At 34.8% G+C, this 21,488-nt stretch overlaps 1 protein-coding gene across 9 annotated transcripts in view; it reads left to right on the top strand.

The window, feature by feature from the left end:
- Positions 1–21,488, top strand: part of ATP8A1 (ATPase phospholipid transporting 8A1) — a 102,008-nt gene that overhangs the window by 64,698 nt on the left and 15,822 nt on the right. For all 9 annotated transcript variants that reach the window (XM_086888363.1, XM_086888365.1, XM_086888364.1 and 6 more), the window contains 6 exons: positions 3,142–3,216; positions 3,340–3,462; positions 5,952–6,030; positions 9,824–9,885; positions 13,063–13,119; positions 13,574–13,681. In XM_086888363.1, coding sequence (XP_086744489.1) covers positions 3,142–3,216; positions 3,340–3,462; positions 5,952–6,030; positions 9,824–9,885; positions 13,063–13,119; positions 13,574–13,681 — 504 coding nt within the window. The remainder of the gene's footprint in view (positions 1–3,141; positions 3,217–3,339; positions 3,463–5,951; positions 6,031–9,823; positions 9,886–13,062; positions 13,120–13,573; positions 13,682–21,488) is intronic.

Genomic DNA, 21,488 nt, shown 5'->3' with positions numbered 1-21,488 from the left:
GAGCTGCACACTTCAGCTGCTGGGGTTCATTATGCCATGGCTTCCTTGAGGTGTGCAAAAGGCACCAAGTTCAGTTTGAAACACACACAGCAGAAGGTGATGGTGCTCATGCCCACATTTTTGCATTATGTGGCTGGAAAACTTAAAAATACAAGGATCTGTGTTGAAGTCTATCTCATTTTAGACAAGCTGAGGGATCTAAACCTTTCCTTTTCAATGGAAAATTTTGTAGCTGTTGAATTACAGAATGGTCTGAATTTTCACTGCCTGTTCACATATATAGTCTAAAATACTTTTTAAGAATACCAATAACCTATCCTTCTGTAAAGGGGAGCTGGATTAGTAATTTGAGTTGTTAGAGTAGGGCCTATAACCTAAGAGAGTCTTAGTCTGCTCCTAAATTAGTATCATGTACAGCATCCTAAGAATTTATTTGCAGGTACAGCTACCTTCATTGTCCATCATAACTAGGATGAAACACGCTTGTCTCTGAATAAATTACCCACTGCAGAGCAAGGATTTCTTGTCATTCTACTATTAATAATGTAGTAAGCTCCATATTACTTTTTTCATATAGAGCTGAGTGTGATTTTCTATGCCCCAAGATTCAGAAGTTAAGGCAAATAGATGGGTTCTTTTCTTCCCAGTTTCAGGGAAGGGCTGTATTTGTCCTTTGTCTTTTCTTTTTCCACCTTTTAGATCTTTTAATTTTGAGCCATTGTTATTTGAGCCAGTTGTTCTGAAGGTGAAAATTCAAATAATATGTTGTAAACAATATAAAATTAATGTTTCTGCTTAGATACTAACGATGTTTTGTCTCTTAAAGTTAAATATCTAGTATTCCACTAAACAGTAGTGTTTCTACTGGAGACCACTGCTTTTAGCCACATTGAAAGATTTCTTCTTCATGGACTTTTTTGATAGATTCCATAAGAAGTTCAGAACTTAGAGATGCTACCAAATTTCATCTCTTTTTAGTTTGCATCTAGACCTCTGACCAAGATGTATTTCAGTCCCTTATTACACTAAAATGAACTAAAATGCATGCTTTCTTTAGAAGAAAGTAAATGCTAATGTTTCAGGAAGTCAATATTATGCCCTGAAGGATTTCTTGACAATTTTATAGTAAAACCATTTTCAGTTTAAATACCTTGAAAATTCTAACTTAAATTCAGTACAAAATAAGCTGAAAGCTTTACATTTCATTGTAAAATGAAATTTTATCCTAAATACTTTCATTGCTTTTTAATAGTCACTCCAAAACATTTCCAAGTGTTGCTTAACATCATTTACCTCTAAGAGCAGTGGATTTGATTCAGTGTATATATTTAGGCCTTTCATTTAAAATTAGTGTTTTATAACACTTTGGCTGCTAGTTAAATCACAGTAGAAAGTTAATGTCTTTTCCATATACTCCTTGGTTGTGAAGGGTCAAGTCTATGTGTAATTATAGTCTTTTATTTTCTTCCTAGAGAGTGATACTTTCTTAACTCTGTCTAAAATTGCCAGCAATGAGATGTTCACATATTTATTATCAGCAACTGAGTCACATATGTTCTACCACCCTAACCCTTTCAAATCAGTATTTCTAAACTTTACTCCAGTATTTGATACAAACAAGGTAAAAAAAAAGTATCAATTGTACTGATGTTGAGTGCATAATTAATTATTCTGTAATGTACAATTGATTATGTAGTCATCTTGCACCCTTATGCTCAGCTATTGAGAAACTGCTGCCAACAAATGTCTGCTAAATCCATCACAATTAAATCATAATTCATATTTTGAAAGTCAAAAATCAAAAGAGCTGATACAAATCTGATTCTGCTGAAATAAAGTAATTCCATTGTCTTTTCAGAGTATAGTCTGAAAGGTTAGAAAATTGTGCTTATTGCACTTAAATCTACTGAAGTAAACAAATTTAGCATTATAAGATACTGAAAAATTAAGGGTATTCTCTCTTTCTGAATTGCAGCCTTGAACAGTCATGACTTTGTATCCAATCTTGTTTTAGTAAGTGGCCACTAAAAAAATTTCTTCTTATCTGTTGGACAAGTAGCAATTTTGGCTGGATTTTACCTCCCATTTTAAGTGTTAATAGTTGCCAAATTCAGGAAGTTTTCCATCTCAATCACAAACATGGTCAGGCATTAAAATCATAAACCTGAGTTTGTTCATAGATGCCAGTCACCTGGAGGGCAGCCTGGGTGGTAAACATACATACTGATTGTAGCAATTCATGCTCCTTTAATGAAGTGCAGTGGAATGTGAACTGTAAGAAAGCAGCATCTAAAAATTCATTTGAAAAACATGAGTTTTAAATGAAGTAGAATGTTCAGATGATTTTGACTGGTCTTAGCTAAGAGCCTATGTTTGTCCTAGAAAATATAGTTTCAGTGTAACTTGTTAATAAAGATTAATCAGATGTATGGCTTCTCCACTTCATTATTGAGCTAATACAAGGATGAGGAAACAGGAGAAAGTAGATATGCTGCATGCTATGCTGAAAAACGTTAGAAAATATGTTATCAAACCTTTCAAATTAAATTTGTTTTCTTTTAACCTTTTAGCAAAAAAAATATCAAAATGATGCAATTAAAGAGATGTCCACTTCCCTCTCTAAAATTAACATGTAGCTGAGTTAGTGCTTCTTAACTAAGTAGTTCTGCTTTAGTGGTCTGGTAAAGCCTAATCCTTTCATGAGTAAGGATTATTGGTAGTTTTAAGTTCCAAACAGCAGTTTAATCTATGAATTCTGCTAGTCAAGTTTGCTAACAATAGGAAGATCTGTAGGTTCCCACTCCACCAGCCCATATTTCTCAGAATTTTTATTTCATTAAGAATTAAGTGAGCTTAAATCACCAAAGGACCTGTCATTTCTTCTGAAAATAGTTACCTCCTTTGAATGTTTTCCTATTTATATGGAATTGCTCATGTATCTGACTAGATTGCTCACTATCTATCTGTTCTTGATTGAAAGTTGGGTGTAACATTATTTTTTTCATTTGGGTTTAAACCAGAGCATTTTCAACTGTGTTGTAAATGTGTTGTAGGGATATCCGTTTTTGAGAAGCTGAGGAAAAATCTGTTTATTGTATCTTGCAAGACATTTGAGTAATACACAGTTCTAATCTTTTGCAGGTCTGGTTTGCATTTGTCAATGGCTTTTCTGGACAAATTCTTTTTGAAAGATGGTGTATAGGTCTTTACAATGTGGTAAGACAAGTTGTGTGCCTTTAGTTGTTATATTTAACTGTGAATGTTTCTTGAGTAACCAATGTTTAAGCAAATCGTCACCTCTAAAGTTTTCCAATTTTTTCTTTTTAAACCATCTACTAGATGTTTACAGCAATGCCTCCTCTAACTCTTGGAATATTTGAGAGATCCTGCCGAAAAGAAAACATGCTGAAATACCCTGAGTTATACAAGACTTCCCAAAATGCACTGGACTTTAACACTAAGGTAGATCTTTGTAAAAATCAAACATAATAAAACAAAAATTCATAGGAATTCAGTGTAGTTACACTTTTTGTTCTATGCTGCTCATAATTAAATTGGAGGGGATTTTTTATTACTAGCTTCCAGGTGTACACATGCCAGTGAATGGTACTAATGATACATATATATATTAATTTCTACTAAGCATATAAATGGCCAACAAGGATTTCATTTTTTTCAATCTTTTTTTTTTTTTCCTGCTGGTAATAAAGCTGTCTTCTGTAGGCAGAAGTGATTAGATCTCACTGTCGCTGAGCTGTATGTATTTGTACTGTTATATGGAAATGGATTACTGAAGCCTGTGGAGAAGTGTTGCAGAGGACAATAAGAACTGTCACTAGATTTGTAGAGGGAGGGACGTGGTACTATTCTTTGTCAATTTGGAGTTGTGATTTTATGGTTTAATTTTGAGTTTGGGGAAGAAATACTTGGAGTCAAGGATGTGTCAGTGTGGATCAAAAGGAATCTGAGGCTACTTTTGGTGGGAAATGGGTGATATTCATCTTAGAGAGACTGGCATAAGTAGTAGTAAAATAATATAGGGCTCTTTAATACATAAAATATACAAAATTCCTACAGCATTGCCCATAAATAATCTCTTAAAAAAACCTAAATTAAACTTGTGCCTGAATCTGAGATTTCATGAGTATTTGATTTTCGTAAGAGTTCCTTCTGATTTTATTTTGTGTAAATGTGACATTTCAAGTAATGTCATTTTATGTTAACCTTGGGGACATTTCAGTATATCCATGAATTAACAATGCCTGCCTGTGATGGTCTGCAGTAGATGTGCAGAACTGATACAGCATACTTAGCTCTTATGTCTGTGCCACTTGTGCTGTATAACTGGAGTTACCCCAATATACATACATAATTATTTGTCTAAACTTTGTTCACTGAAGCAGATGAGATTTTTCTACTTCTTCCTCACTTCATCCCTTCACCTACAAAAGCCAACCTGAAAGTTGTAAGGACACTAGGTAACACAGTCTCTCGTGTCCCTCTGAATGTTTTACAAATATGAGGCTTTTCATGATCCCATAAATACAGACAATTTTGTGTTGTGATAGTTTTAATAAATAGCGCAAGAATGAGTTATAACAGCTGTTTTTTCTGTTTTAAAATAAGCTTTTAATATTTTTTTTTATTGCACAAATCTATTGTTGACTTAATTGGAAATTCTGTGGCTGTAAACGTCTACAAATTCACCAGCTACAGAATTCCCACCTATATAAGTTGAATAGTTGGTGTTAAAGATTTGGAAACATTACTGCCTTGAATATTGATGCAGATATTTGTTATGGTAAAAGGGATCAAAGGTTATGAGGTCATGACAGAGGTTAAAGGATTAGCATGGGACAAAAAGAATTGGTCAGGAAAATGGAAAAGTAGAACTAATTTTTCTTGCACCCACCTGTGCTTTCTGTCAAATAAAAACTTCTGGTAATGACATAGCAAGAAGGAGAGACAAAGGTTAATGAGTAGCACAAGTTTAGATGTGCAAAGTATTGGAGTATAAATTGGACCATGCAATCTAGTGTAGCTGTATAATCTAACAAAAGACTTTGAGACATTGTGGAAAATGTGAGACAGGCAACTTAATTTCAACTGTTTGAACACCTTAACTTAACTCAAGATACACATCAGTCAGTTACAATAAAAGCCATAACAGTCAAAAGCATTGTTAGTGAAAAAAAACATAATTGCCATACTGAAGGGAATGGGCTACATATTTTTTATTAACTCTTTTTATGTCAATATGCAATATATTATGGAAAGCATTAATAGAGTGTTTATTCTCAGTAGAATTCTTTGCAGAAGGCATCTTTTACAAATGAAAATAAGTTTGAAAGTAAAGCTTCAATTGTTTAGAAAATACATTAAAGGAATTATGATCAAACTGTGCTCCTCAAGAATGGAGTATGTCAGAAGAAATTTAAGGAAGAAATGGATAAATTCCTTTGTGTGTGGTAATATATACCACGCTTCCTCCTTCTCTTAGCAAAGAAGAGGTGCAGGTAATATATAGGTTAGGCATATGTGTAACTCAGGTTTTAATTTTTCTACTATCTAAATTTATTATAATACTAAATGCATATTATAAAATCTAGAGTCCTTTTTAATTCCCCACTTAGAATGTAGCAATTGTTCCAGCTGTCTGATTTAGTTTAATTTTTCTGATGATATTCCCATATGCTTGTATTTTAATTTCCCTTCTGAACTGAAATTAAAAGGAGGAGATAATACACACTTTTTTCAAGGCATAAAAATAAACAAATGACCCATGAAGAGCTAAGAGGCAGAAAGTGCCTGTCAGTTATATTGCTTCACAGTGGTGGCCTAACAAAAACACATTTTGTGAATCTAACACACAGATAAAAAGAAAGGTCAGGGTTCACAGAGCTAGTTTATTGCAAATGGTTCTCATGGATTTTCTGTTTTCCCTTTCTTAGGTTTTCTGGGTTCATTGTTTAAATGGCCTCTTCCACTCATTCATTCTGTTTTGGTTTCCACTAAAAGCCCTCCAGCATGGTAAGTATTACAAAAAAATAAAAATATAAATGTTGAAAAGTACATAATTTCCAAATATTATCTTTTTTCTAAGGGAAGATTTATAAATACTAACAGTTCAGTGTGATGAAATTTCAAGATACCATTTCTAGAACTAAACCAGATGCCATATACATAAAATGTTTCATTTAGGATCTGTTTAAAAGTAGGAATAATATTATGTACATACACATTTAACTATCTCAGTAGTGTTTATGTAAACTGAAACAAGATGGAGAAAAAAAGATTGCTATTTAATTATGCTAATTTTTATAAAATACACTACCACGGTAAATACTTACGAGATCCTAAAATGCTACTGTCTCTTGTATTGTCTCCTACATTTTGTCAACATTTGTTTTTATGGTGTATACATTCTGTCCTCCTACTATCCTGCTAGTTTATATATCTATGACTAGGATTGGGGCAGAGGAACAGTGACATCTTGGACTGGCTCAGTCCTGTCCATCTTCCAGTTCAACTGTTGTGTATGCATTTGAGCTGCAGAAGGAAGTGGGGTGGTTGAGAGGAAAGTGGTGTTAATTAAAGGAAACTTGAAAGCATTGCTTCCATTTTGTGGGAATTTCGGGGCTGGAAGAGCTTTCTTAAAGGTGGAGTTTTGTTTTGTTTCCATTTTTTGGGGAGAAAAATAACAAGTGTGTACCTTGCAGCTTTTCTGAAAATCAGTTTCTTCTCAGTTTTGGTGATGCAGCCAAGCAGTCTGCCCTGACATAGGGGACAGAAATGTTCTCATGGACATTTTGAAACTACTGAGACTAGATAGTGAGACAGTCACAGCTGCTTGTGTGCCTAAAGGTTAAGGGAAAAACACTCAGTGACGCTTAATAGGTAAAGGGAGGTATGTGGTAGCCTATTTTCTCTGAAGGCCACTCACATCACACTGAATGTGAGTTCAGTTGCAACAGATTGCATTGGAGAGATTTAGACAGCCTAGGAGGAACGAGATTCCCAAAATACCAGTGCATACTCTAAAACCATAATCTCAAATTCAAACTTAAATCCCTGTTCAGAGCTGTAGCCAATCCATGTGAGAGATTTATGCAATACACCATGGATAAGTGTATGGTGATGCAGAGTAGAGTTTGTGTGTGAATGGCAGAGATACCTGTACAAGCACTTGTGAGAGCTCAGCTTTCTCAGCCTGCAAAGCCTGGGCTAGAACTGTCTTGCTGGCAAGTGGCCTCTGCAAGTCTGAACAAATTGCCTGCTGCCTTCCCTCTCATTGCTAGGGTAGGTTGGGGAGCAGAATTGGGGCCTGGGAAAATTGTGTACATTGTGAGGTGATATAATCAGTACCTGGGTGTCTGGTGGTGCTCAGAGTTTTGCATGAAGGAGATATGAGTGCAAAATGAGATAGGCTATTAATTAAGTCACTGGTGTCTGTATGTATAAAGAGGAAAGGGAAATAATGCTATTATTTTCCTAAGGAGTACCAGAGACAGGAACTTGTGAGAACAGGTCCCTGCTTCCTCCTTCTCTTAGCAAAGAAGAGGTGCAGGTAGATCCTGAAATATGAAAGGTACAGCTCAGCTTTGTGCATTAGAGTGCTGAGTCCCAGAACTCTGGCTGGTGGAAGTAGACTTAGCTGCCTACCTGTTCCTCTGTCCTATTCTCAGTATGCTCTTTAGGTAGGTATAGATTGTAAAGCAGTGCAATGCATATATTAGCAAGTATTTATTAGAATGCTGAAAACCAAATCTTGAAGATGATTAAAATCTCTTGGAGCCCTTCTCTTGGTCAAATTCACCTGTTTAGTCTTAGTCTTGATTGTCCACCTGGTTCTTATCTGTAAGTAGAAAATTTCAAATTGCATATGTCATAATGGGGTCTATCAAGAAATATGTGATCAGAGAATAAGTGTGGATTTGTAAGAATTGTTTGTCAGAATTGGCTCCATGGGACCTTACCATTGTACACTACACAGAGTCTACACTCCATGTACTCTCATGTGGATACAAAAAGTGACACATAAATCTTCACAGAAGCTTCCTCGGATAAAACTTTGTCCGCATAAATGGCTGAAGCCAATATGTACTCATAAATTCACCAGGTGTTCCCTCTTTTGTATAATCTTTAAAATAAGCTACAATCTTAGCTTTTTTTTTTCAGGCTTCAGCTCCTGTAGTCCTTCTTGGTGTCTGTCCAGGGAGAAAGTTAAATAGGGGAAGTGTCAGAAATGCAACCAGTATCACTAGAGCTAAGGATGCAGCCATTGTGAGCTCCTCATCATGGAATGGGAGGCAGCTAGGTTAAGGAAAACTTCTCTTCCAATATTTTTGTGTGAAGCTGTCCCCTGCTGTCTCTTTCAGAATATCAGTAAATAGATCATTTTTTTCCTGTCTTAACCTGTCTTCACAAGTCCTAAAAAGCTTTTACAGAGGAGCATTTTTCATCTGCAACCAAAATGGATTTAGTTTCAAGCATATATAAAGATGATATGAAGGCTGGAAAAACATTCAACACAAGTATGAAAACATACTTAATTAGCAGTGTTTAATATACCATATGCCAGCTGAGGTAGTGGAAAATAAGTACTTCCAACTACATGCCATTTTTATCAGCATTTAGCCCCATTTTTGCCACCTTCCTTTGTCCAGCCTAGTCAGAGGAGCGATAAATCCATCCCTCAATGCCCCTCACAGAAAAAAACCTTTATTATTCTCTTTCCCCCAATACAGCTTCTTTAAAAATCCGTCTTTCTTATTCTTTTCTTTTTTTATTGTCTTTTACATTATTCCTTACTTGCTATTTACACAGAATTTTGATTACTCTGTATAATGCAATAAAAAGCAATATCCCAGTGCTTAGAACCTCTACAGCAGTGTTATCGTTTACTTAGTTTAGTAGTGGTATATGAACAACCTGGACACTAAATGCTAAAAGCATTTCAAAACTGAACATGTGAAAATGTAGCCACCTCAGTACTTTTAACTGAGAATGAGGAATTTCCTCATAATAATTCAGTTGTCCCATGTCTAAAAAGAAATTTGACAGAACTGGGATCAGAAAAGCCTCTGCTGTAAAAATAGTCATGAACTTCTGATAAATAATGGAAAATTCACTGCTTTAGAATCCTAAACTTCGGAAACACATGTGGTTTTTATAAAAATACAATTTTTTATGGAAATGCATCTCTTGAGAGCTCTGACTCTGCATAACTCATGTGTGTGTGTTTCCTTATGTGCCAAATGGATATGTACTTACACGCATCCACATATTTGAGTTGGGTAAATTTTGAAAATTTTATGAATGGCAAGCATCTCAAGAATTTAAACTGAGTATATTTTGCATTTTTACTAAAGTTGAATTCAGAAATACGGGTAAGAGCAAAGATAAGTTTCCATACCAAAAATAACAGAACTTGTGAAAATCTGACTCTAAGCTTTCTGCTTACTTATATATTACAATCAATATATACTGTAACCATTATACTTCACATCTTTCAGAAAATAAGATTCTATATCTCTGATATTAAAAGAAACTCTAATTGCACTGCTACTGAATACAAAGTTGGTCTTATTTGTATGTGGTGTCACAAAAAGTTCCTGTTTCCTGCACAATCCTTGAAGTCACTGAAAGTTTTAGGGCACTAAGCATGATACAAGGCATAGATCTCTAGTGTTCAGTGCAGTTCAAGATTAAATCTATTTTTCTCTGTAGAAAGTGCTGCCATCTCTTATGTATCAAAATTAACATTGTATGTAGTGCTGTTATGGACGTTTAAATGTTATTTTTATCCTGTTTCCTTTTCCAGGTACTGTATTCGGCAATGGCAAAACTTCTGATTACCTGCTCCTGGGTAACACTGTATACACTGTGAGTCTATATTGGCATTATTTTAAATATATGGTGCTACTATTACTAGTAATTCTCTTCATAGAAGACTCAAGTCAGTGCAGTGCCTTAAGAAGTGTCTAAACAGTAAGAAATGGCTTTTGAACGACTCTTTGAGAAGTTTTGAAATGCACTATACTCTAATTCCAATTTTTAAACAAAGCAGTTTGATAAAGATGCTGGAGATATATTTGTCCTTTACTGTAAACTGTCTGGTTTTTTTAAATAATGTGAATTATAATTCCCTAATTAGCATGCTTATTAATTTAGCTTAAGTTCCTGCATTGGAGAAATCTCAGGTTATTGATTATAGAAGTAGTTTGTGGACTTCTGAAGATACAATCCTGTTCTCTCTCTCTTAATTTATTATGAGGCCTTAAAAGAGGCATTGAGCCATATTGAACAAAGGTTGTGGGATGCCTTTTCAGAGGCAGTCAAACCACCAGAAGTACACCTGATCCATACCTAACTGTAAACTTCTGTTGCTCTTATACATGCTAGTCATTACTGGCTTTTTTTTTCCATTTTAATCTTTTATTTCCTAGAATAAATCAGTAAAGTTAAATATGTGCTTTCCACTTACTAGATATGAATGTCACTCAATAGCAGGTTCTCTAAGATCTCTCTTAGAAGCAAAATTAGATTTATCCTTACTGTCCTCTGTTCTTCAATGTTAAAAGTTTAATTAATTTTTCAAGTTGCTCACTGTCGGCAGGTACAAAAAAGAAATTAATTCTTCTGTTGAAGTAAGGAGGCTGTAATATGAATTCACATCAAAATCACTTCTTTGGGGAATAAGGAAACATCATAACTGAAATAAAAGGAAAATACTCTAGACACATGCTAAAACAGAGGTCACAATGCTGCTTGTGTGTCACATTCTGCAACTGGTTTTCAACTAGAAGATCTGAAACTTGACCATCTTGAGAGGTTAATTTCTTACTACTAACCTGCAAGAATTTCCAAAAAAGACTATTTTCCTTTACTTCAGGTTAAAAGTCTAGAGAAATGTAGAAGTTGCAATTAATGTTTTCCTGCTCTTGCACAGGAATTCAAGGAAATCTGGAATGATACATACATACAGGAATATTGAGAGATTTTCAAAATGAGGGTGGAGAGATTTATTTTAAAATTTGTTCATGTAAAGTGTATGAGCACTTGTCAGTCATATCAAAAGTCTGAGGCTAAGGTAATTCTCATTCCTCATACTGTTTTCAATATGCCTTCTAGAAATCTGCAGTCATCAGTTCTGCAAAAGTCAGTAAGAAAGGAATTCAGAAGTTGATATTGTTTAGTTTCTTTGGATCCACAAATAAAGTCAGAAATATGCAATGATTCATAATATGTCCTGGAATCATTTCTATAAACCTAAATTACAAATAGGAATAGAGTGCTGTGAAAATACCTGTATGACCATTTTTGAGAGTTTTTTTTTTTTAAAAAAAGCTCAGTCTTTATACAGAGTACCAGTTTGAGTTCTTGCTTTCTGGTTAGGATTTAGTGCACTACTGTGAGTATGGTGGAAGCAGAGGAGGGACCAATAAACCTCATGTTCTTAAGGGAGTGACTGTGTGTAGCTGGTGATTTTTGCTAGGGGTATCAGATATGATCCCATCACAGGTCAGTAAAAGCTCTATACTCATTGTGTATCTGTTTTTCCAGAGATCTGCAGTGTTTGTTTTGTGTATATGTTTTGTCTGTGCAGAGGGACTGTTTGATCTCATCTTGAAGGATGTTTACGTTTCTTATGACTGACCTAAGTAGCAAAGAAGTGTACCAAATGAGTTTGTTTGGGTTATTTTTCCATACTTCTTTTTTTTTCACACATCAAAATACAGAACCCAAACTGGATAGACCAGGCAAATTACAATACTCATAAGTGTCCTCAATTTTCTTCTGATTAATTTCACACACGTTTTAGATAATTGCTGTGATTTTTTTTTTTGATTTTTTTTTTTTATTTTTTTTTTGTCTTTAATAGCTCAATTGAAATAGGAGATTTCAGGATTTCAGAATTGAACTTATAAGCTTATAGGTGGAAGCTTTCTGGCAGTATTTGTATCCTTCTGTGCACCAGACATAGTGCAAGATTTGTCATACATGCTTATCTAGTTGCTTCAGCTTCTAATTGAAGTACATTTCTTCTGAATTTCTGAGGCTGCTTGAAGTTCAATGCTTCAAGCCAACTTGTCCAACAAATTAGAATTTAAACTATAGCTGTTGGAGCTTGGTGTTTGCAACTCCGTTTTTCAGCCTCAGATTCTTCAGATTACATATAAAGCAAATCTTGTGACACACATTCATGAGTGAGTTACAAAATGAAGTAACTATTTCTTTGGTAAACAGAAAACCTGCTTGAGTGAATTTCAAAGTAAAGAGATAAACAATTTTCCTGGATCAGCTAGTCCTTGCTGTGGGATTATAAACTTTCTCCTGCTGCTCCTCTGTAAGCGAAAATGGAGCATGTCCTACAAATGTGATGTTTTCAGAGACTGCTTCATAAAAAATGTAGAGATAAGAAAAGAGTAAAGATCAGAGGGAATAATGAAAATGACATAACAGACTTACTCAGCATGTTATTTGTATGCAGAACATAAGTCTTACATTACCAACATTTAACTTTTGGGCTTTTCAGGATTTGGTGCATATGACTCATTTACTCATGAAGTGAACAAAACTTTAGGGTTTTTTTAAGCTGAGACTAATGTAAACTTGAAAAATTGCAGACTTTCAGTCCAGCATCTATGTCTTCTAAATCTATCTTGGTGTAGAAGGTTGCAGTCATCCTGTCTGTAACTAGAAGGTCTTCAGTGTCTACTGAAGAGGACTTCACTTTTCACAAACCTTTCCTTGTAACCAAAATACTGTCAATAAAGATGCTAACACCTTAATAAAAGCCAGATTTACAGAGTTCTGGGAAGCAAGGATAAGATTTCTAATGCAGAAAAAGAGTTTTCCAAATCAAATGAGTGGCCATTATTAATGGAAGCTAGTAATTCTTAATGTTCTATTATTAGCTCATTACTGGGTTGTATCCTTAAATCTTCTAGCGGCAATTTACTTTTTCTCATCTTATCCTTAAAGTTTAACCAAACGAATAATTTCTGCATGTTAAGATTTCCATGTTAAGAATCCTCTCTCTGTCTTTATCTCCTTAAGTTTGTGGTTCTGACTGTGTGTTTGAAGGCTGGATTAGAGACCTCATATTGGACTTTGGTAAGCAAATGTCTTTACTGTATTCTGACCTGTTCTGTGAAATATGATGGGTGAATAACTGTATTGTTTTCTTATTTGTTGTATTGCAGCCTTTAACAGTTTATCAGTAGCAAACTGTAGTTACTGTGTGGAAGGACAGAATATCCACATACAAAAAATAATGCTCAATATTGAAAATTAGGACAAATGTAGTACTTAAACTAGAAAAATCAAATTGCTCTGGACTTACTGTAACTGAATTTAATTTGGCTTAAAATGCAGTAATATTGCTGCTGATAGTATCATTTTCCTTTAAGAAATAGCTAACTGAAGTAGTAGAGTTAAATTAATGCAAGACATGGAAATTTAATTCAGTATATCAAAATAGCATTGTAAATACTAGGTAGCAAAGATGTTATTTTATGTTATAATGAATCTGTACTAATTGTTCCTTTTTGTTTGTTTGCTTTAACAGTTCAGCCATATAGCAATCTGGGGAAGCATTGCACTTTGGGTAGTGTTCTTTGGAATCTACTCTTCTTTGTGGCCAGTCATTCCTATGGCACCTGATATGTCAGGAGAGGTAAAAATATATTTTAACTAACATCCAAATGTGTGAAAAAAATATTGTTTCAGTCAGTAGTACAGACTAATCTTTATTGGATCCTTCTGCTAACTAGAGGTGCATATGCCATTTTGTCTTTTATACCTTCAATATGGTAGCCATGTTTTTTAAAATATAATCACTTTTTACTCTTGTGAAAATGGAGCTCAGTGAACAAGCTGTGAGTATCTGGTCTAATCAGATAGAACAGACAGGTAAGCTGCTTTGCAGTTCCTAGGTGAATTTTAATTTTCTGAGGAAAAGTCTTACCAAATGCAGTACTCAGAATTACAGTGCTTATTTTTCTGGAGCATTTTTTTATAATGAAGTAACCAGTAGTAAGGCTGGCTAAGGCTGTTTTTAATCTTGAATTTTATGAATTTGCCAAGTACTTGAAACTGTAAAATGCCTCAAAAAATTTGAGGTGCCACAACATTGCATGAACTGCTTGTCATGCACACTTCCTTCTCTATTAATGTGCTGCTGGGAATGGATTATTGTAATGTATCTGTAACCTTTTGACAGTAATTAGTGGCTTCTCATTCATTTGTAATCGCATTTGTGTAAACCTGCTCTGAATATTTCAGATTGGATTGAATCCATAAAAGATGCTTATTTGCTGCCTTATCTGATTTAATTGGAACTGCAGTCCCAAATTCTCAATACCATTCAGTTCCTGAAAGTATTAATTTCTGAGACACTAATGTCTGCTTCTGGGCATGACCAGTACCTCCTGAGCTGAGAAGTTTGGTGTGCATTCTCAGTGGCAGTCAGAAAATGAGAATACCTTCTTATGTCAGAAAGATATTCTTCTAGTGGTTCTCAAAGCATATCAACTAAATCATTTACACCAGTAAAAGACTGAGTCCCTTTAACTGCACCACCACTGTGATATAATTCAGCAATTTAAAAATTCATGCAGGATGTGGGAAATGTAGGTTCATATCTCTCCCTTACTTAAATGTAATAAAGACTCATAAATCTTATTTAAACAGTTACAGAAAAAACTAGTCTGTAGGCATTTCTGTAACTACTAAATTTAATGGAAGGCACAAGGTGTTACCTGAAATACTTGGACACCTAAGAAAAATAATTTGAAATTATATAATTTCTAGCTGGTTTTCTCTCTATCATAATGTCTTTCCTATATATATATGTAGATTTTATACATGACCACATTGCCTCCACTACTCAAAACTAATTCTGTACATTATTGTAAACTAAAGTAATTGAAGTTATCAGCATTTTTCTTCATATATACTGTATTTTACAGAAGAAACAGAATGTTATTGGAATTTGGTATTTTTAGAGATTTTGTAAAAACTTTATAGTTTTTAAGACAGCAGAACTTCATGGTGATAACCACCATGGAAACAAAATGGTGCGTTATACCTGGTATGACATTAGGGTGGCTACTTCACTATTGAAATAATAATGTTTTAGTTAGCACATTTTCAGACTCTGAAGTTCCTGTGAAAACACCTGTTTTTGAGGGAATGTAATTTCTGTGATCTTCTAGAAACTGTTCTTCACTAAACAGATCTAGCTGTCAACAAAAATAATACTCTTGGGGTTTGAATTCAATATGGTGCTAAAGTAGTCTGACTTATGAACCTGAGATCATTTATTTGTTGAAATAAACTTTATGTGTACTTGAAATGGGTAGTCTTATTTTGTTAGTGTGTTTGCTTATGCGTGTAGGTGTGTACAGTAGTTTTGATGTGTGTATGTGCATGAAGTTGTTTGAAGGGGGAGTGTTGTTGACTGTATTCTTTCTAAGAATATATTTCAATGTCTGTGATGTAAGAATAAATTCTCTAAAAGTATCATAGGCCATTAAATCTTACGTCCAAAACTCTGGTCTAGCTTTTTGCACTGCACTCTGTGTGGCTAAAAGTCTCGTTAATGTCTCCTGCAGTTCAGACTGGAAGCAGGATTTTTGAACGTTTTCCTGGAAGCCCCTCTACTGAGTGAGTGGTCTCTGGCAGGGCAGAATTCACTGAGTTTCTCTAGGAATTCAGGCCTTCCATAAGTATTGAAACTATAAAATTAATGGATTTATCTGTGCAAAAGATTTTGATGTGACAGAAACAAATCCATATAAGCAACTCTGCTTGTACGTGCAAATACTGTTTGCCTGATTTCTTCAAATGTGTGAGTCAGACTTGAAAAATTCATCCACCTTTACTTGGCAAAAGTTAGTTTGTCAAAAACTGACATCTGCTTCTTAGCTTTTTGTCCATTTTAGCTGGTATGATCTGAGAAATTGTGCTGAAGGGGACTTTCATGCATTTTTTTTTTCCCCAAATGTGTTCATTAAAAATACCCCCTTTTTAGTAAACTTCAGATCTATAAGGATATATTGTTGTAGGTTATCTAACTCTATTCCTTAGAAAGTTTAAAGGTATTCTCTTTCTTCTTCTTAGATCTGGTAACAATTCTGTCTTAGTAAGTTTATAGTCTTTCCAGTCTTCTTGACACAATACTAACCAACAATTAAGTCCCAGCTAGATGATGTCTTCTAGAAACATGCTTTTCATATCTTCTTTGAGATAGAAAAGAACTTAATGAAACATTCTAATAAGGATTCAGTCTTTCTTTATATTAATATCATGAAAATAGTAAGATTCTTCCTGCTTATTCCTGGTTCTCTTCCAAGAAAGTAAAATTCTAGTGCTCTTGAAGGGGAGAGAAAAAGCATATGGAGGTGATGGAAAACTCATTGGATACAGAGGAAGGTTTTAATCTAAATATTTTGAAACTCATTTTTTGTATCCATTCCTATAAAACATTCAACTCTGCTAACTGTATTTCAATGGAGAACACTGCAACATAATGACTCGAGAAAAAATTGAGTTGTAAAAGAAGAAAAGTCAGTTCATGCTGCTAATACTATGTTTGAGCACTAAAGCTAGTGCCCCAAAGTTAAAGCATAAGAGTTGTTGGTTTGTGTTCATCTTCTACTGTCCAAGCATCAGCCAATCACTTAATGAACAAAGAAGAAAATATGTCACATATTTTTGCAAGATTTTCTGACTTTCTATGCTGTTTCCATGATTTAGCGAATCGTTCCAGTTACACAGAAGATAATTAAAGTTGGCTTTTACATGTGGGTTTTTGTATGTTGGTATCACAGAAGGAAAGATTGCAGAATGCTGTGCTCTAAAGGAGAATATAGTGAAATGAAAAATTATGACAGTTACAGCATTTTTTCTCTGTTGTCTAGGCCACTAGACCCCTTTACTTGATATGTTCCTAATGGTATAAACAAATGTATTTTTCTGCCTCTCTTTTGCCCTGCGTTTTCCCAGAACAAAAACACACAGGGCCTCCTTGATCCAAAATGTCTACTTGATCTAGAATGCTGAGACAATTCTGGCATCAAGACCTTTATTTTCTGTTTTTTCAAGACTGCAAAAGGCCAACTCATCCACCTATATAGTATTATTTTTCACAGTGTGGGAACTACATGGCTCTCCATGGTACAGTAATCCTAAGTCCTGTAAGTAGTGGTAACTTTTTGCCCGATAGGTAGTGTACCAGAAGAGTTGAAATTTGACTTCTGACTCCCATAAGTAAGGTATCCTGGCACAAGTGTTCTCCTTGATATGAAGTGATATGAATAACTCCTAGTTCTGTAGCTGATTATCTGTTAGAGATTGACAGTAGAAGTCTGGGTTATAGTAGCTGAAACATGTTTCCATATTAAAATTCTGAAACCAGTTACATCTTGTCAGCCTTAAAACAGTTCTTATTCCAGTTGTCAGGTTTTTTTCTTAAAGATATAAGGCTCCAAGTGAAGAAAACTTAATTCATTTTCCCTGATTGATGATGTTCAGATGAAAACTGTCAGTTCACCATTGTCTTTTGGCAGACACAGGCTAGAAGGAAAAATGGATAAAAACTACGAGAGAAGCAATGGGCTATATGAAGCTGAAGAAAATGGAAAAATAGGCCATAAAACTGAAGAATATGTGATAAAAATCTAAGTAATTAATTATGTAGTATAGTATCTGTAGCTAGTTCATGTACTGTAGCAAATCAACTTCATGAGTCTTTTAGTAGAAACAAGACATAAATATTTTATCATTACTTAAGTGAAACTTACTATTTGCTTTCATATTATTTTGCTTGTTTTCTACAAAAAGGATTTTGGTAGTCATAGAAAAACACTATTTATGTGGGAAGGGATAGGGATGCAAAGCTTACGAGAAAGAAATACTGAATACATTTCAAAAGCTTTCATTGATTTTATAACAACTCTGCAGCCTCTGTAGCATAGTCTTATTGTATTGCAATTTGCATTATGTCTGCAGAAGTATTTATTCATGCATTTGTTAGGTTTGACACTGTGTATTTTGACCCATTACATTAAAGGAGTTGCATTTAATTTCAAAAAAAGGTGTCACTACAGACTAGAAGAAAATTTTTATTGTGGACTTGAAATAATCAACTGCCTGGGTCTTTCAACTACAATTGATATACAATTTCAACTAGATTGATATAATTAGGTTGATACTTCTGTGTATAATAGTAACAAATAGATAATTGAAATATACTTTCAAAATATTTTAAACAACTAACAGTGTTTTCTGTTAAGGCATGAAGTTTGCATAAGTTTTTAAAAGTAAATACCAAGTCTGTTCATATTTGATAAGGTATTTGCTTCATAGGTGTATTTTCTTTTTTCTTTGAAACTCTTCAATACACAGAAAACTGTTCTGTGATACTGAACAAAATGCATTTTTAATCTATGATTCAGGGAATTGCCAGAAGTTTCCTGTTGTCCATGTTTTGTCATACTGTGTATAATGACTGCACAAATAAATTAAGCTGTGGTTAAATTGTTCTATGTTTTTATATCTGTGTAGTCCTTTTGCAATAATTGCATTAACTAATTAATAACTTTCATCACCTAATAAGAGCAGCCTCCATTCATGTGTCAGAAGGCTGTAAAGCTGCTAGAACCTTCCATTCTTCCATCCTTGCAGTTAATAGAAAAGTTAATAGACTTTTCTATTAAAAGTTTAAATTATTAGACTTTTTTTAAGTCATCTTTAAAAAAAAAAAAACAGACTGATTTTTAAATTATGAAAATAGATACATTTCTGAAATGGTATGGTTATCTTTTTCTTGAAAAAGTCTGGTTGTGGTCTGAGTTGCAAACCTGTAATTGAGGGTTGAAAACCAAATCAATCTGTTGTATATTTCACACTAGTAAAGCTCCTTGTTACTGTTATGGGCTCTGAATCATTAAGTCTCTTTTTTTACAGCTATATGAGATAGCTTAGAATAATAATACTTGAATAAGAGGCATGACACTGATACTAAAGCAAAAGTTCAGTATCCACAGAACTTTTTAATTTATTGTGGTACTGTAGACAATGCACTGTAAAGTTCTCCAGAGCACCATCTGTTTCTGCTCTGTCTGACCCGGGGGATTTATAAAACTACTGACGGAAATTGGAGTTAAGGTACAAGCATGTATTTTACAGAATTTTAGATCATTTGACTGAGGTTTGCAGAAGTCTTGTGAAAAGCAGTAATATTTCTTGTGGGAAGATTTAGCTGCACTGTGTAGAAAAAGTGTATTAGAATATACTATATTGACAGCATTGGTTTCTTAAATATTGCTTCTCTCTGTATTATGACAAGTATCCTGCTTATATAGAATTGTGCTTAATAAATTATTAGATATGCATCCTTTAATGCTTTTACTGCATTAGGGATCTTTACACAAACACACCAAGTAGCTGTTTTGAAAATGTAGCTGTCCAGATACTTTTGTCTCTAATGAACAGGTGTTCTCTAGTAAGATGTTTCTCTAAAGTTTGATCCAAAAGTGGGAATTGGTTTTAGTCTAATGTAGAGCAAAGCCTACAAAGCAAAGTATTTAGGATAGAATATGGTCATAGAACAGTTGAATGGGTCTCTGGAGATCATCTGGTCTAATGCTTCCAACACCACACCAAGTTGCCCTGGACCGTGTCCTGACAGCTTTTGAAAATTACCAAGGATGGATATTACAACATTTCTGAGCAAATTCCTGTGTCCCTGTTCAGTCACCCTCAGAGTAAAAAAGGTTTTCTTGATGTTCAGATTCAAGTTTTAGTTTGTGCTCCCTGCCTTTTGTGCCATGACAGGGCTTCACTGGAAATAGCCTGGCTCTGTCTTTGCACCCTCCACTCAGGAACCCGTCTCCATCAATGAGATCCCCCTAAGCTTTCTCTTAGCCTATAGTCCCAACTATCTCAGGTTTTTCTCTTGTATGAGATGCTTCAGGACATTGGACTAATTTCAGTATGTCTGTGTTTCTTGTACTGAGGAGCTCAGAACTGGAGACTTCCCTAGGTGTGACCTCATCAGTGCTGAGTAGAGGGGACCTGCCTTCTCCTCTGCTGGCAATATCTAATGAAGCCAAAAGATACCATTCACTTCCTTTGTCAGAAGGGCCCATTGCTGGCTCATTTTTGACTTGGTATCAATTGGGACCAAGTCCTTTTCTGCCAAGCTGCTTTCCAGCTGGGTGACCCCCAGGATATAGGATGCCTGGGGTTTTTCCTTTCCGTGTGCAGGATTTTTCATTCCTCCTTGTTCAACAGCATGAGGTTCCTGGCAGCCCATTTCTTCAGCCTTTTGAGGTTTCTCTGGATAGCAACACAATCCTCTACTGTATCTGCCACTTCTCCCCCCATTTTGTGTCTTTAGCAAACTTCCTGAGGGTACACTTTGCCTCTCATCCAGGTCTTTAATGAAGATGTTACATGAAACTGGACCCAGTATTGGCCCCTGGGGTATACTTTCAGTTACTGGCCTCAAGCCAGCCTGACACCAATCACCAAATGCCATTCAGACAGTTCTCAGTGTATCTCACAGTTGTTCATCCATCAGCAGCTTCTCCGTGAGGATCTGACAGCTTTTGGACCTTGCTGTATTGTCCCTCCAGCTGTTAAAGGTGCTATTAGTGGATACTTGTCTCTTGCGTTTTTAAAAAACAGATGAATATTATTTTAATAACTTTTTCAGAATATGGCATAATAAATAAATTCAAATGGTTGTATATTTAGGAAAAAATGCTATGGTATTTTTCCTTGGTGTTAGCAGGGAGAGTTATAAATAATGCCCCTAAAATCTGGGAAGTAATGATTTCTCTAAATTTCTCCAAACAAGAGAATTACTGTGCCATGCTTTTAAGGGAACCTGGAAGATAACTGAGTTGGCAATCACTATTTCTAAAAATTGCTTTGAGCTCTGTATGGTAAGCAAATACCAAAGTTTATCAATTCTCACTTCATTATCGCAAAACTTGTGGAATACAGTCGTTCTTCAATGACTAATATCTAGGATAGATGTGCTTATTTGGATTTTTTTGTTGGGTTTGTTTTGTTTTGTTTGTTTGTTGGGATTTTTTTTTCTTTTTCGGTTGCATATTAAAATATTATCCAGATTCTGGGTCTTCATTTCAGGGAGAATAACTACTGTGCTAAATTTTCAAGAACAGTGAAATAATTCAACAATAAAAGCTAGGCTTTGCCTTCAATATGCCTGAAAATATTTCTCAAGCCCATTCTCCGCATAAGGCCCTAATAGGCATTATCCTACAGTTTTAACACATTTTCATCCCCCTTCCAAGTTTTCCCAGCTTGTTTTTTAATACCTGTGAGTCTTATTACTTCCAAAAAAATCAGTGATTTATTGATGATTTTTTCAGGTAATCAGAATTCATCCCATAAAAAATATGCATTTTAGTCATCTGTCCTCACCTGAGAGCCTTAAACTATGTCAC

The sequence above is a fragment of the Cyanistes caeruleus genome, chromosome 5 (genome assembly GCF_971803275.1).
Source record: "Cyanistes caeruleus chromosome 5, bCyaCae1.hap1.1, whole genome shotgun sequence".
NCBI classification, from domain to species: Eukaryota; Metazoa; Chordata; class Aves; order Passeriformes; family Paridae; genus Cyanistes; species Cyanistes caeruleus.
The sequence above is the reverse complement of the archived record's forward strand: the minus strand, read 5'-3'. Positions and strand labels throughout refer to the sequence as shown.